This window comes from Saccoglossus kowalevskii, chromosome 14, assembly GCF_978046115.1.
Source record: "Saccoglossus kowalevskii chromosome 14, keSacKowa6.1, whole genome shotgun sequence".
Taxonomy (NCBI): domain Eukaryota; kingdom Metazoa; phylum Hemichordata; class Enteropneusta; family Harrimaniidae; genus Saccoglossus; species Saccoglossus kowalevskii.
The window spans coordinates 36,731,842-36,749,844 of record NC_140654.1 but is presented as its reverse complement, the minus strand read 5'-3'; the positions used below and the strand labels follow the sequence as shown (position 1 = coordinate 36,749,844).

General features: G+C 40.0%; 1 protein-coding gene across 3 annotated transcripts in view; it reads right to left on the bottom strand.

Moving 5' to 3' along the window:
• LOC100366304 (regulating synaptic membrane exocytosis protein 2-like) overlaps positions 1–18,003 on the bottom strand; it is a 238,080-nt gene that overhangs the window by 124,035 nt on the left and 96,042 nt on the right. For all 3 annotated transcript variants that reach the window (XM_085508189.1, XM_085508187.1, XM_085508188.1), the window contains exon 3: positions 4,776–6,786. In XM_085508189.1, coding sequence (XP_085364315.1) covers positions 4,776–6,786 — 2,011 coding nt within the window. The remainder of the gene's footprint in view (positions 1–4,775; positions 6,787–18,003) is intronic.

The window sequence follows — 18,003 nt, the reverse complement described above, 5'->3', positions numbered from 1 at the left end:
AACTTTGTTTTTTTAATAATCATGTTGCACGTGAAACACAGGAGACATTTTAGTTCGTCCATTTCTTGTTTACCGATCTTGAACATTTTGTCTGGAGTGCAATACAGACAAAGAATATACATTAATGATACCTACCGTCATCAAATCTACAAGAGGCTCGAATCAGAAAGGCTCAGCTATTTTAAACTTTATTTTCATGTTGTATACTTTATTCAAATGTAATAAACATAAGTGAAATGTATGGACGAGTCATAATACTCGTAATACTTCGAAAGTTACGACTTTTACTTTTGGAATTGGTGTTAAATACTTGCATAAAATGACAGAATAAGACATGTCAGCGTCACTTCCCGTCTGACACGACACAGCACGTCTGTTTGGTTTGCGAAAAGCTTCTTTTTAATACTTAACACAAATCAAAGTTGTTATTGTCAAACTAAATTGGTATATCTAAGAAACGAATGATTACCGAATTTGTACAAAAATCAAAGTACAATTTGTACGACTTTAAGTTAGTCAGTATTTTACCGAATCGCATGTGAACTAAAGACACACATTTTTGCCAACGACGTAAGCAAAATATGTAACTTTGTATGTCGTACTGTATCATTCTAAATAACTATGTTGCAATGTGACTACGTAATTTTTTTATTTAATTATATATTTTTTATATAATCAAAATGACATTGAACATAAAAAAATACATAGTTTTATTTGTTATTTAAAATGTAAAACGTTCGTCCAAATTCAAATACTAGAGTCTACAGACTAAGTTTTTTCGACCAGCTTTGTTGCAAACGCGACCACGTAACACAGAACACTATTGTTCTCTTCATTTGCATGCAAACAAAGATATCAAGGTTAATGAGCTGCTTGCGATAACGCAAAGCTAACCTGCGTTAACTAGGCATTGGCATGGTTAACGTAAGTCAATGCATTAGGTAAGCAATAGACTGTCGGGGCGATTCATTTGTTTTTGTAGTTTAAATAAGATAAAAAAATCTTATCGATTTTTTCCATTGCTGGTGCATTTTACGATGAAAAATTGCCTTGAGGTTGCCAAGATTTAGGTCGGGGAAACGCCCCAGATTGCATCTAAAGGCATCTAAATTTCAAAACTTTTTCCGGGGCTTTTTGCCCGCCAGGCTAAATTTTCAACCTGTGGAGAACACAGACAGAAAAACTAAGATACCATAAACAAGCAGACTCTCAGCAGCAATACACATTTCAATTAGATAATTAAATATCACAAAATCATCACAAAATGAACAAATCTGAGATTGGTTTACATGAGGTACCTATAAGTATTATTAAACCAAAGCCATCAAAATTGCAGTTTTCAACAAGAAGTTAAAAATTTCACTTTTTACAAAAAATTACAAAAACATTCATCAAAATTAGAGAATTGAACAAGCGACCTTGCAGTTAATAGAGCTCCACTGTAATTGACAAGTGCAGAAGGCAGTGGCAGATACGAGGTGGATAGGATAAGTGGAATCTATGACAGTTTAGTAATTGTGGCAATAGTCACTGTAAGGGTATATCTCGTAAGAGGAAACGTATTTGTCTATGTAATGCATGGATATGTATAATTGATGATGTGGGTGTACAGGAAATTGAAGCTGAAACATGAAGTTTTTGTCACTATTACCAGAATATATTTTTGCATTATTTGGCTATTGTACATGTGACTGAATTGAGAATGACAAAGTTAGACAATATGACAAAGTGACATGTGATTTTGAGATGACCTTGAAAGATCTTAACCCCTAATACACATGCAATCAACGTGCGACCTTGAGAACATTGACCTTGTGACCCTGACCTGGGATCTTCAAATGACCCTGACTTAAAGATTTGGGAGAGGTGTTTTAGTCACTCCCACCCTCACTGTTCGGTATCACCTATATAAAAGCAGCAAACATATAAACCATGAAATGACCTTGACCTGAACTTTTGAGCATTTCTGAAAAAAAAGGCCCATCCAGTTAATTTTCGAAGACAATGTGTAGACTAACCTAGCTTCCAAATGAGTTGTCTAACGTAATAGAAAATGAAAAAATCCACAAAAATAGAGATATCATTACCAAATGAACAAACTCGAGAGAAGACCAGTCCATGTGTCTACATTATGAATTTCAAAGCAATGTGACAGGTGGTTACAGAGAAGAAGTCGAAAATGCACGAAAAAAAAATTTAAAAATGCAGTTGCATATGGTACCATGAAAACAATAAGTCTGAGTGTAATCCATATCAACAACATTTATGTCAAAGCAATCTGACAAGCAGTTGTGGGGAAAAAAACAAATTTTAACTATAAGGCCAGACTTTTTTATTCCATGTTTTTTTTGAGGGCGAAAAAAAAATTAATCATTTTTTACCATTAGATTTGTGTGATTCTCAAAGAATTGTAAGTGAGATCATTGATCGGAGAGAAGAAATGAAACAAGTCATTGAAAATGACACAGTCCCTGTTAAGTTCTCTTTGTGCTCGTCATATTAAAGCGGACGGGTTGTCGCGAGCATGTCTTTGAAACTTGAGTTCCAAGTGGCGTATACAACAGATTGTTTATTTACATCAAAACATGTGTTTCGTGTCATAGTAATATGGCCAAAATAAAAACAGTCGTTATTCAGCCATCTTTGATCTGATTATGAAACACACAGATATGTATGATGTATGTGCCAAATACGAATGAAAATCGTACATAAATTGTGGAAATATAGTAGTAAGGCCAAAAAGTCAGATGGCTGTCAATCGGCCATCCTTGACCAGATTTTGAAACGAATTGTCATGGACATGCATCCTAACATGTATAAAGTACATGTATGTGCCAAATTTGAATGAAAACTGACAGAGCACCTCCAAGATACTGCATAAAAAAACAAAAACAAGATGCCTGCCAGTCGACCATCTTTGATCCAATTGCAAAATAAATCGTCATGGACATGTATCCTAACATGTATAATCTATGTACCAAGTTTGAATGACAACTGACAAAGCATGTCCAAAATACAACATTTTCAAAAAACAAAATGGCTGCCAGTCGGCCATTTTGAATCGAATCGCTAAACCACTGCATGTGCATATGTCCCACATAAAGTACTAGGGACATGCAAAGAATGAATAGAATCGGTCCAAGGGATTCTGAGATATGATTCCGGATGGACGCACGGACACACGGACGGACGGAGACCGAATTATAAGTCCCCGTTTTCGAACTTCGTCCGAACGGGGACTAATAAAATTTTATTCCATGTATAACCTTGTTTCTCATCTGTGCGAGACTTCAGTACTTTGATCATGATACTCCCACAAAAATGCAATTTGGATTTGTTATGCGACGGGCGATAACAAAATTAAGATAAAAATAACATTTTTTTAGCAATTTTTTGCTAGTCGGCGGGCGCGAGAAATTACTCTGAAATAACATTTTATTTTTATTTCATTTTCGGCTCTTGTTCGTTCGGCGGGTTCGCGAAACAAGGGATAATAAAAGTCTGGCCTAAATGACAAAAATGGGTCCAACTGAGGTGCTTACATGTGTAATACCAAAGCAACGCAACTTGTTTTTAACAAGAAGTCAAAAATATCACTTTTTACAAAACATTTCATCAAAATTAGAGAATTGAATATATTATCTGAGAGAGGTTTACCTGATGTGCCTATATGTATAATATAAAAGCAATCAAGCTTTTACCAAAAATGAAAAAATATTCACTAAAATTAGAGAATTAAAGATACAGTCATGAAATGAATTAATCTAAGAGAGGTCTGCCCAAGGTACATATACACCAAGTATCAAAGCAATAAGAATTGTAGTTCTCAAGAAGAAGTTGAACAAATAAAAAGACAGACTACGGACAATCACTCATATGATAAGCTCCACTCGACAAAGTCAACAGCGGAGCTAAAAAACAAGTCATGAGCACCAGTTGTTCGATACTAAGTGACACTGAAATGAACAGTTTTGAATCAGAATTAGAAATAAATGCGTGTTAGTGAGTGTAAAATGTAGCTGTAAAGTCAGTAATAATACAATCAGCCAAGGCATGTTCATGTATTTGATGTATGCACAATATGAATACGATTGGTCAAGGCAAAAGAAATTGCTCCTGAACACCATCTGTTGACAGAAAATAGCTACCAGTCAGCCATTTTGAATCAGAACTTGAAACAAATGCATAGTAAGTGTCACCTAAAGTGCAATGTCGATTAATGCAATCAGCCAAAGAAAATCAGTGACATGGTGAAAGAACAGCATTCATTGTGAAATGGAAAAGAAGAAATGCTTGATTTTTTAAAAATTTAAAAGTCACCATTTGGCCATCTTGAATCTGATTGTCAAACTAATAACTGTGCATATGTGCATGATGTAAATGTATAAACACTGTATAAAGTTTAAACATGATCAGTCAAAGCATGTCAGATATTGCTCATGAACAGCATAGAAAATGGTCGCAAGTCACTCATTTCATAACCAATTTGAAGAAAAAATTGATGTGCATCAAAGTCCATAATGTCTAATGTATGTACTGGAATGCCAGAAATACTTAATTTTGATGCGTTTTCAGCACAAAAATGACCAACATTAAGCCATCTTAAATGAGATTGTGAAACAAACTGATGTGCATATATACAATATTATGTATGATGGATGTGTTTGTTTCCGAACGGGGACTAATAATAATGTCAGATACATGGACGGTCAAGACAAGCTGCTGTTTCTGACTTCGCCCGAGAGGAACTACTAAACTAAACTTCAGAAATTTACCTTTCTCACTGACACTTTCACTTTCAATTTCAACATCTTCACAGCTTGTGCATTCTGGTGTTGATCTGATTTCTTCATCTGAGCTACTCAATGAAAGCTGTCTTGCTTTGCGTGATCCTTTCTTATGTTTGTGTGGTTTTGGCGGGGGTGGTCTAACACACTCTGACTGATCAGAGCTTAACGAGTCATTTCGTATCATTGTATCAGCTTTCCTGGATGGTGTTCGTCGCGTTTTATTCACTGCTGCTGAACTAGGATCTAAATGTTGTTTATACGGGGATATATCAAGAGGCCTGCTCTCGAGTTCCCGTTGTCGGGTTGGACTACGTTTTTGGTTTTCAACGTCCTCTATAATTGTTATACTATGTCTATGGGAGGGTCTTGGAGTGTGTCCCGTTGATGGAGCAAACTCTCTCCCAGGTCTCCCCATTGATGAAGAATGTTCGGAATGTTTAGAATAATCAGACTGGTGAGGTCTGACATGTCTCTCTCTCTCAGTGCTTGAAGGCCTTGGAATGTCACCTGTTCTCTGTCTATCAAGCTCTAATTCCAATTGACGTGGATGATCTAACTCTATTTGTCTCTGGTGATCCAACTCCATTTGGCGCTGACGATCCATTTCCATTTGGCGCTGACGATCCAACTCCATTTGATGCTGACGATCCATTTCCATTTGACGCTGATGATCCAACTCCATTTGACGCTGACAATCCAACTCCATTTGACGCTGACGATCCAACTCCATTTGGCGCTGACAATCCAGCTCCATTTGACGCTGGCGATCTAGCTCCAGTTGTCTTTGTAATTGTCTTTGACGATCAATTTCTATTTGTCTTTGGCGTTCTGCTTCTATTTGTCTCTGACGGTCCAACTCAAGCTGCCTTTGTCGTTCCATCTCCACCTGCCGCTGACGTTCAAGTTCTCTTTGCCTTTCCAATTCTTGTTGCCTTTCAAGCTCTTGTTGATGCTCCATTTCTAGCTGTCTTTTATGTTCTAATTCCACTTCTCGCTGCCTTTCTAATTCTATTTCGCGCTGCCTTTCTAACTCTTTCTCCTGTGGTTCACGCTGCCTCTGTTCTCTCTCCCGTTGTTCATGTTGCATTCTCATAGATGCCCTATCACGACTACTCCTAAAATCTGGATCTGATCGTGTCACACTATCACTCAATCGTCTCTCTGAAAGGTATCTAGAATTAGGTGTATCACTGTGTGCAGAAGGAGGCCTTTCAGACATCCCTTCAACAGGACGTCGACCCTTTTCTAAATCTGATGAATGTCTATCATATCGTCTTGAATGTTGTTCTGCATAGCTTCGTTCATTATCAGTATATATCCTATCATCAACCCTTTCATCTGCATAGCCACGCTCCGAATCAGAATACCTATCTTGATCCGGATATCTAAGTCTGTCTCGGTCTGGTGTATAAGACCTGCCTCTTTCCGGAGGAAATCTATCCTTATCCAGTCGCCTTCCCCTGTCATCAGGGTAACGATCTGGATGCCTATACCTATCACGACTACGTTCCTTCGAGTTTATTGGATATTGCCTATCAGAATGATCAGAATAATAATGTACATCATCTGGAGGATGTCTGGAAGATGACCTTCGATGACTACGAGTTCTTTCGTCATATTCCCGCTGTGTGTTAATATCTCCATGTGACCCCCTCCAATGATCAGGTCGACGAGGGACACCACGCATATCTCGTGAAATTTGATTATCTAATGTTCTTTCTCGCCGTGTTTCATCTTTGTTCATGGAATATTGTCGCTTTAATTCCCGGCCACGAGGACCTGGTGGTGGATGAGCACCTTTGGGTATATTTTCCTTGTCACTTCCCCTTGACCCATCTGCATTTACTCGTTTCTGTGCTTCTTGCTCCTTAGTACTGACTTGAGAAGCAGTTTCAGTTCCAGAATCTGGCGACTTCCCTTTTTCTGGGCCAAGCCACTTCCCACTCTTTATAAGAATCTCTTGTTTCTTCCTACATATATTGCATACCCAGAGTACCTGCAAAAATATTGGAATATTGATTACTAGCCTTGTAATGTGATAATGTTTCACAAAATAGATCCATGTCAAATAAATTTAGCACACTCTTAATCTGTACATGCTAAATTTGAAAAGAATGAATAACACTTTCTAATGCTAGTTATGCAAATGATGTTATAATAAAATCCAATGACAACAGATTCTAATAATGATTAGGTAAGAGTTAAAAGACTTTGTTTCACCAAGAGAGAGTAGAAGTCACTGTTTTGATTGGAAGGTTGTGGTGTATCAGCTAATGTGACTAGATATGGCCAACAGCAGTGCATATGTAAGCATGGGTAAGGTACGGTCAAGATGAGCGTTCAATTTAAAATTAGGAAGAAATAGAGTACAAGTTTATACCAATACTAGAATGCAAAACAATAGCCATATACTTTTTCAACCAGTCACACATACACAGAAATGACAGAACTATCACCTAGTCAACCAGCCATGTATACAGACATGATAGGAAGACTATACACCTTGTCAACCAGCCATGTATACAGACATGATAGGAGGACTATACACCTTGTCAACCAGCCATGTATACAGACATGACAGGACTATACACCTTGTCAACCAGCCATATATACAGACATGACAGGACTATACACCTTGTCAACCAGCCACATATACAGACATGATAGGACTATACACCTTGTCAACCAGCCATGTATACAGACATGATAAGAGGACTATACACCTTGTCAACCAGCCATGTATACAGACATGATAGGACTATACACCTTGTCAACCAGCCATGTATACAGACATGATAGGACTATACACCTTGTCAACCAGCCATGTATACAGACATGATAGGAGGACTATACACCTTGTCAACCAGCCATGTATACAGACATGACAGGACTATACACCTTGTCAACCAGCCATGTATACAGACATGACAGGACTATACACCTTGTCAACCAGCCATGTATACAGACATGATAGGAGGACTATACACCTTGTCAACCAGCCATGTATACAGAAATGACAGAACTATCACCTTGTCAACCAGCCATATATACAGATATGACAGGACTATACACCTTGTCAACCAGCCACATATACAGAAATGATAGGACTATACACCTTGTCAACCAGCCATGTATACAGACATGATAGGAGGACTATACACCTTGTCAACCAGCCATGTATACAGACATGATAGGAAGACTATACACCTTGTCAACCAGCCATGTATACAGACATGATAGGAGGACTATACACCTTGTCAACCAGCCATGTATACAGACATGACAGGACTATACACCTTGTCAACCAGCCATATATACAGACATGACAGGACTATACACCTTGTCAACCAGCCACATATACAGACATGATAGGACTATACACCTTGTCAACCAGCCATGTATACAGACATGATAGGAGGACTATACACCTTGACAACCAGCCATGTATACAGACATGACAGGACTATACACCTTGTCAACCAGCCATGTATACAGACATGACAGGACTATACACATGGTCAACCAGCCATGTATACAGACATGACAGGACTATACACCTTGTCAACCAGCCATATATACAGACATGACAGGACTATACACCTTGTCAACCAGCCATGTATACAGACATGATAGGAGGATATACACCTTGTCAACCAGCCATATATACAGACATGATAGGACTATACACCTTGTCAACCAGCCATGTATACAGACATGATAGGAGGACAATACACCTTGTCAACCAGCCATATATACAGACATGATAGGACTATACACCTTGTCAACCAGTCATGTATACAGACATGATAGGAGGACTATACACCTTGTCAACCAGCCATATATACAGACATGATAGGAGGACTATACACCATGTCAACCAGCCATGTATACAGACATGATAGGAGGACTATACACCTTGTCAACCAGCCATATATACAGACATGATAGGACTATACACCTTGTCAACCAGCCATGTATACAGACATGATAGGACTATACACCTTGTCAACCAGCCATGTATACAGACATGATAGGACTATACACCTTGTCAACCAGCCATGTATACAGACATGATAGGAGGACTATACACCTTGTCAACCAGCCATGTATACAGACATGATAGGACTATACAGCTTGTCAACCAGCCATGTATACAGACATGATAGGAGAACTATACACCTTGTCAACCAGCCATGTATACAGACATGATAGGAGGACTATACACCTTGTCAACCAGCCATATATACAGACATGATAGGACTATACACCTTGTCAACCAGCCATATATACAGACATGATAGGACTATACACCTTGTCAACCAGCCATGTATACAGACATGATAGGAGGACTATACACCTTGTCAACCAGCCATGTATACAGACATGATAGGAGGACTATACACCTTGTCAACCAGCCATGTATACAGACATGATAGGACTATACACCTTGTCAACCAGCCATGTATACAGACATGATAGGACTATACACCTTGTCAACCAGCCATGTATACAGACATGATAGGACTATACACCTTGTCAACCAGCCATGTATACAGACATGATAGGACTATACACCTTGTCAACCAGCCATGTATACAGACATGATAGGAGGACTATACACCTTGTCAACCAGCCATGTATACAGACATGATAGGACTATACACCTTGTCAACCAGCCATGTATACAGACATGATAGGACTATACAGCTTGTCAACCAGCCATGTATACAGACATGATAGGACTATACACCTTGTCAACCAGCCATGTATACAGACATGATAGGAGGACTATACACCTTGTCAACCAGCCATATATACAGGCATGACAGGACTATACACCTTGTCAACCAGCCATGTATACAGACATGATATGAGGACTATACACCTTGTCAACCAGCCATATATACAGACATGATAGGACTATACACCTTGTCAACCAGCCATGTATACAGACATGATAGGAGGACTATACACCTTGTCAACCAGCCATATATACAGACATGATAGGACTATACACCTTGTCAACCAGCCATATATACAGACATGATAGGAGGACTATACACCTTGTCAACCAGCCATATATACAGACATGATAGGAGGACTATACACCTTGTCAACCAGCCATGTGTACAGACATGATAGGAGAACTATACACCTTGTCAACCAGCCATGTATACAGACATGATAGGAGAACTATACACCTTGTCAACCAGCCACATATACAGACATGATAGGAGGACAATACACCTTGTCAACCAGCCATATATACAGACATGATAGGACTATACACCTTGTCAACCAGCCATATATACAGACATGATAGGAGGACTATACACCTTGTCAACCAGCCACATATACAGACATGATAGGAGGACTATACACCTTGTCAACCAGCCACATATACAATCATGACAGGACTATACACCTTGTCAACCAGCCATATATACAGACATGATAGGAGGACTATACACCTTGTCAACCAGCCATATATACAGACATGACAGGACTATACACCTTGTCAACCAGCCACATATACAGACATGACAGGAGGACTATACACCTTGTCAACCAGCCACATATACAGACATGATAGGAGGACTATACACCTTGTCAACCAGCCATATATACAGACATGATAGGAGGACTATACACATTGTCAACCAGCCATATATACAGACATGATAGGAGGACTATACACCTTGTCAACCAGCCATATATAGACATGATAGGACTATACACCTTGTCAACCAGCCATATATGCACACATGATAGGAGGACTATACACCTTGTCAACCAGCCACATATACAGACATGATAGTAGGACTATACACCTTGTCAACCAGCCACATATACAGACATGATAGGAGGACTATACACCTTGTCAACCAGAGACATATACAATCATGACAGGACTATACACCTTGTCAACCAGCCATATATACAGACATGATAGGAGGAATATACACCTTGTCAACCAGCCATATATACAGACATGATAGGAGGACTATACACCTTGTCAACCAGCCACATATACAGACATGACAGGAGGACTATACACCTTGTCAACCAGCCACATATACAGACATGACAGGAGGACTATACACCTTGTCAACCAGCCACATATACAGACATGACAGGAGGACTATACACCTTGTCAACCAGCCACATATACAGATATGACAGGAGGACTATACACCTTGTCAACCAGCCATGTATACAGACATGATAGGACTATACAGCTTGTCAACCAGCCATGTATACAGACATGATAGGACTATACACCTTGTCAACCAGCCATGTATACAGACATGATAGGAGGACTATACACCTTGTCAACCAGCCATGTATACAGACATGATAGGACTATACAGCTTGTCAACCAGCCATATGTACAGACTATACACCTTGTCAACCAGCCATGTATACAGACATGATAGGACTATGCAGCTTGTCAACCAGCCATGTATACAGACATGATAGGACAATACACCTTGTCAACCAGCCATGTATACAGACATGATAGGACTATACAGCTTGTCAACCAGCCATGTATACAGACATGATAGGACTATACAGCTTGTCAACCAGCCACGTATACAGACATGATAGGAGGACTATACAGCTTGTCAACCAGCCATGTATACAGACATGATAGGACTATACAGCTTGTCAACCAGCCATGTATACAGACATGATAGGACTATACACCTTGTCAACCAGCCATGTATACAGACATGATAGGAGGACTATACACCTTGTCAACCAGCCATATATACAGACATGATAGGACTATACAGCTTGTCAACGAGCCATGTATACAGACATGATAGGAGGACTATACACCTTGTCAAACAGCCATGTATACAGACATGATAGGACTATACAGCTTGTCAACCAGCCATGTATACAGACATGATAGGACTATACACCTTGTCAACCAGCCATGTATACAGACATGATAGGACTATACACCTTGTCAACCAGCCATGTATACAGACATGATAGGACTATACACCTTGTCAACCAGCCATGTATACAGACATGATAGGAAGACTATACACCTTGTCAACCAGCCATATATACAGACATGACAGGACTATACACCTTGTCACCCAGCCATGTATACAGACATGATATGAGGACTATACACCTTGTCAACCAGCCATGTATACAGACATGATAGGACTATACACCTTGTCAACCAGCCATGTATACAGACATGATAGGAGGACTATACACCTTGTCAACCAGCCATATATACAGACATGATAGGAGGACTATACACCTTGTCAACCAGCCATGTATACAGACATGATAGGACTATACACCTTGTCAACCAGCCATATATACAGACATGATAGGACTATACACCTTGTCAACTAGCCATGTGTACAGACATGATAAGAGAACTATACACCTTGTCAACCAGCCATGTATACAGACATGATAGGAGAACTATACACCTTGTCAACCAGCCATATATACAGACATGATAGGATGACTATACACCTTGTCAACCAGCCATGTATACAGACATGACAGGAGGACTATACACCTTGTCAACCAGCCATGTATACAGACATGATAGGACTATACACCTTGTCAACCAGCCATGTATACAGACATGATAGGAGGACTATACACCTTGTCAACCAGCCATATATACAGACATGATAGGAGGACTATACACCTTGTCAACCAGCCATATATACAGACATGATAGGACTATACACCTTGTCAACCAGCCATGTATACAGACATGATAGGACTATACACCTTGTCAACCAGCCATATATACAGACATGATAGGACTATACAGCTTGTCAACCAGCCATATATACAGACATGATAGGAGGACTATACACCTTGTCAACCAGCCATATATACAGACATGATAGGAGGACTATACACCTTGACAACCAGCCATATATAGACATGATAGGACAATACACCTTGTCAACCAGCCATATATACAGACATGATAAGAGGACTATACAGCTTGTCAACCAGCCATGTATACAGACATGATAAGAGGACTATACAGCTTGTCAACCAGCCATGTATACAGACATGATATGAGGACTTTACACCTTGTCAACCAGCCATGTATACAGACATGATATGAGGACTATACACCTTGTCAACCAGCCATGTATACAGACATGATAGGACTATACACCTTGTCAACCAGCCATATATACAGACATGATAGGACTATACAGCTTGTCAACCAGCCATATATACAGACATGATAGGACTATACACCTTGTCAACCAGCCATGTATGCAGACATGATAGGAGGACTATACACCTTGTCAACCAGCCATGTATACAGACATGATAGGACTATACACCTTGTCAACCAACCATATATACAGACATGATAGGACTATACACCTTGTCAACCAGCCATGTATACAGACATGATAGGACTATACACCTTGTCAACCAGCCATATATACAGACATGATAGGAGAACTATACACCTTGTCAACCAGCCATATATACAGACATGACAGGAGGACTATACACCTTGTCAACCAGCCATATATACAGACATGATAGGAGGACTATACACCTTGTCAACCAGCCACATATACAGACATGATAGGAGGACTATACAGCTTGTCAACCAGCCATGTATACAGATATGATAGGACTATACACCTTGTCAACCAGCCATATATACAGACATGATAGGAGGACTATACACCATGTCAACCAGCCATGTATACAGACATGATAGGAAGACTATACACCTTGTCAACCAGCCATATATACAGACATGATAGGACTATACACCTTGTCAACCAGCCATGTATACAGACATGATAGGACTATACACCTTGTCAACCAGCCATGTATACAGACATGATAGGACTATACACCTTGTCAACCAGCCATGTATACAGACATGATAGGAGGACTATACACCTTGTCAACCAGCCATGTATACAGACATGATAGGACTATACAGCTTGTCAACCAGCCATGTATACAGACATGATAGGAGAACTATACACCTTGTCAACCAGCCATGTATACAGACATGATAGGAGGACTATACACCTTGTCAACCAGCCATATATACAGACATGATAAGAGGACTATACAGCTTGTCATACATGATAGGAGGACTATACACCTTGTCAACCAGCCATGTATACAGACATGATAGGACTATACACCTTGTCAACCAGCCATGTATACAGACATGATAGGAGGACTATACACCTTGTCAACCAGCCATGTATACAGACATGATAGGACTATACACCTTGTCAACCAGCCATGTATACAGACATGATAGGAGGACTATACACCTTGTCAACCAGCCATGTATACAGACATGATAGGATTATACACCTTGTCAACCAGCCATGTATACAGACATGATAGGACTATACAGCTTGTCAACCAGCCATGTATACAGACATGATAGGACTATACACCTTGTCAACCAGCCATGTATACAGACATGATAGGAGGACTATACACCTTGTCAACCAGCCATATATACAGGCATGACAGGACTATACACCTTGTCAACCAGCCATGTATACAGACATGATATGAGGACTATACACCTTGTCAACCAGCCATATATACAGACATGATAGGACTATACACCTTGTCAACCAGCCATGTATACAGACATGATAGGAGGACTATACACCTTGTCAACCAGCCATATATACAGACATGATAGGAGGACTATACACCTTGTCAACCAGCCATATATACAGACATGATAGGAGGACTATACACCTTGTCAACCAGCCATGTGTACAGACATGATAGGAGAACTATACACCTTGTCAACCAGCCATGTATACAGACATGATAGGAGAACTATACACCTTGTCAACCAGCCACATATACAGACATGATAGGAGGACAATACACCTTGTCAACCAGCCATATATACAGACATGATAGGACTATACACCTTGTCAACCAGCCATATATACAGACATGATAGGAGGACTATACACCTTGTCAACCAGCCACATATACAGACATGATAGGAGGACTATACACCTTGTCAACCAGCCACATATACAATCATGACAGGACTATACACCTTGTCAACCAGCCATATATACAGACATGATAGGAGGACTATACACCTTGTCAACCAGCCATATATACAGACATGACAGGACTATACACCTTGTCAACCAGCCACATATACAGACATGACAGGAGGACTATACACCTTGTCAACCAGCCACATATACAGACATGATAGGAGGACTATACACCTTGTCAACCAGCCATATATACAGACATGATAGGAGGACTATACACATTGTCAACCAGCCATATATACAGACATGATAGGAGGACTATACACCTTGTCAACCAGCCATATATAGACATGATAGGACTATACACCTTGTCAACCAGCCATATATGCACACATGATAGGAGGACTATACACCTTGTCAACCAGCCACATATACAGACATGATAGTAGGACTATACACCTTGTCAACCAGCCACATATACAGACATGATAGGAGGACTATACACCTTGTCAACCAGAGACATATACAATCATGACAGGACTATACACCTTGTCAACCAGCCATATATACAGACATGATAGGAGGAATATACACCTTGTCAACCAGCCATATATACAGACATGATAGGAGGACTATACACCTTGTCAACCAGCCACATATACAGACATGACAGGAGGACTATACACCTTGTCAACCAGCCACATATACAGACATGACAGGAGGACTATACACCTTGTCAACCAGCCACATATACAGACATGACAGGAGGACTATACACCTTGTCAACCAGCCACATATACAGATATGACAGGAGGACTATACACCTTGTCAACCAGCCATGTATACAGACATGATAGGACTATACACCTTGTCAACCAGCCATGTATACAGACATGATAGGACTATACACCTTGTCAACCAGCCATGTATACAGACATGATAGGAGGACTATACACCTTGTCAACCAGCCATGTATACAGACATGATAGGACTATACAGCTTGTCAACCAGCCATATGTACAGACTATACACCTTGTCAACCAGCCATGTATACAGACATGATAGGACTATACAGCTTGTCAACCAGCCATGTATACAGACATGATAGGACAATACACCTTGTCAACCAGCCATGTATACAGACATGATAGGACTATACAGCTTGTCAACCAGCCATGTATACAGACATGATAGGACTATACAGCTTGTCAACCAGCCATGTATACAGACATGATAGGAGGACTATACAGCTTGTCAACCAGCCATGTATACAGACATGATAGGACTATACAGCTTGTCAACCAGCCATGTATACAGACATGATAGGACTATACACCTTGTCAACCAGCCATGTATACAGACATGATAGGAGGACTATACACCTTGTCAACCAGCCATATATACAGACATGATAGGACTATACAGCTTGTCAACGAGCCATGTATACAGACATGATAGGAGGACTATACACCTTGTCAAACAGCCATGTATACAGACATGATAGGACTATACAGCTTGTCAACGAGCCATGTATACAGACATGATAGGACTATACACCTTGTCAACCAGCCATGTATACAGACATGATAGGACTATACACCTTGTCAACCAGCCATGTATACAGACATGATAGGACTATACACCTTGTCAACCAGCCATGTATACAGACATGATAGGAAGACTATACACCTTGTCAACCAGCCATATATACAGACATGACAGGACTATACACCTTGTCACCCAGCCATGTATACAGACATGATATGAGGACTATACACCTTGTCAACCAGCCATGTATACAGACATGATAGGACTATACACCTTGTCAACCAGCCATGTATACAGACATGATAGGAGGACTATACACCTTGTCAACCAGCCATATATACAGACATGATAGGAGGACTATACACCTTGTCAACCAGCCATGTATACAGACATGATAGGACTATACACCTTGTCAACCAGCCATATATACAGACATGATAGGACTATACACCTTGTCAACTAGCCATGTGTACAGACATGATAGGAGAACTATACACCTTGTCAACCAGCCATGTATACAGACATGATAGGAGAACTATACACCTTGTCAACCAGCCATATATACAGACATGATAGGATGACTATACACCTTGTCAACCAGCCATGTATACAGACATGACAGGAGGACTATACACCTTGTCAACCAGCCATGTATACAGACATGATAGGACTATACACCTTGTCAACCAGCCATGTATACAGACATGATAGGAGGACTATACACCTTGTCAACCAGCCATATATACAGACATGATAGGAGGACTATACACCTTGTCAACCAGCCATATATACAGACATGATAGGACTATACACCTTGTCAACCAGCCATGTATACAGACATGATAGGACTATACACCTTGTCAACCAGCCATATATACAGACATGATAGGACTATACAGCTTGTCAACCAGCCATGTATACAGACATGATAGGACTATACACCTTGTCAACCAGCCATATATACAGACATGATAAGAGGACTATACAGCTTGTCAACCAGCCATATATACAGACATGATAGGAGGACTATACACCTTGTCAACCAGCCATATATACAGACATGATAGGAGGACTATACACCTTGACAACCAGCCATATATAGACATGATAGGACAATACACCTTGTCAACCAGCCATATATACAGACATGATAAGAGGACTATACAGCTTGTCAACCAGCCATGTATACAGACATGATAAGAGGACTATACAGCTTGTCAACCAGCCATGTATACAGACATGATATGAGGACTTTACACCTTGTCAACCAGCCATGTATACAGACATGATATGAGGACTATACACCTTGTCAACCAGCCATGTATACAGACATGATAGGACTATACACCTTGTCAACCAGCCATATATACAGACATGATAGGACTATACAGCTTGTCAACCAGCCATATATACAGACATGATAGGACTATACACCTTGTCAACCAGCCATGTATGCAGACATGATAGGAGGACTATACACCTTGTCAACCAGCCATGTATACAGACATGATAGGACTATACACCTTGTCAACCAACCATATATACAGACATGATAGGACTATACACCTTGTCAACCAGCCATGTATACAGACATGATAGGACTATACACCTTGTCAACCAGCCATATATACAGA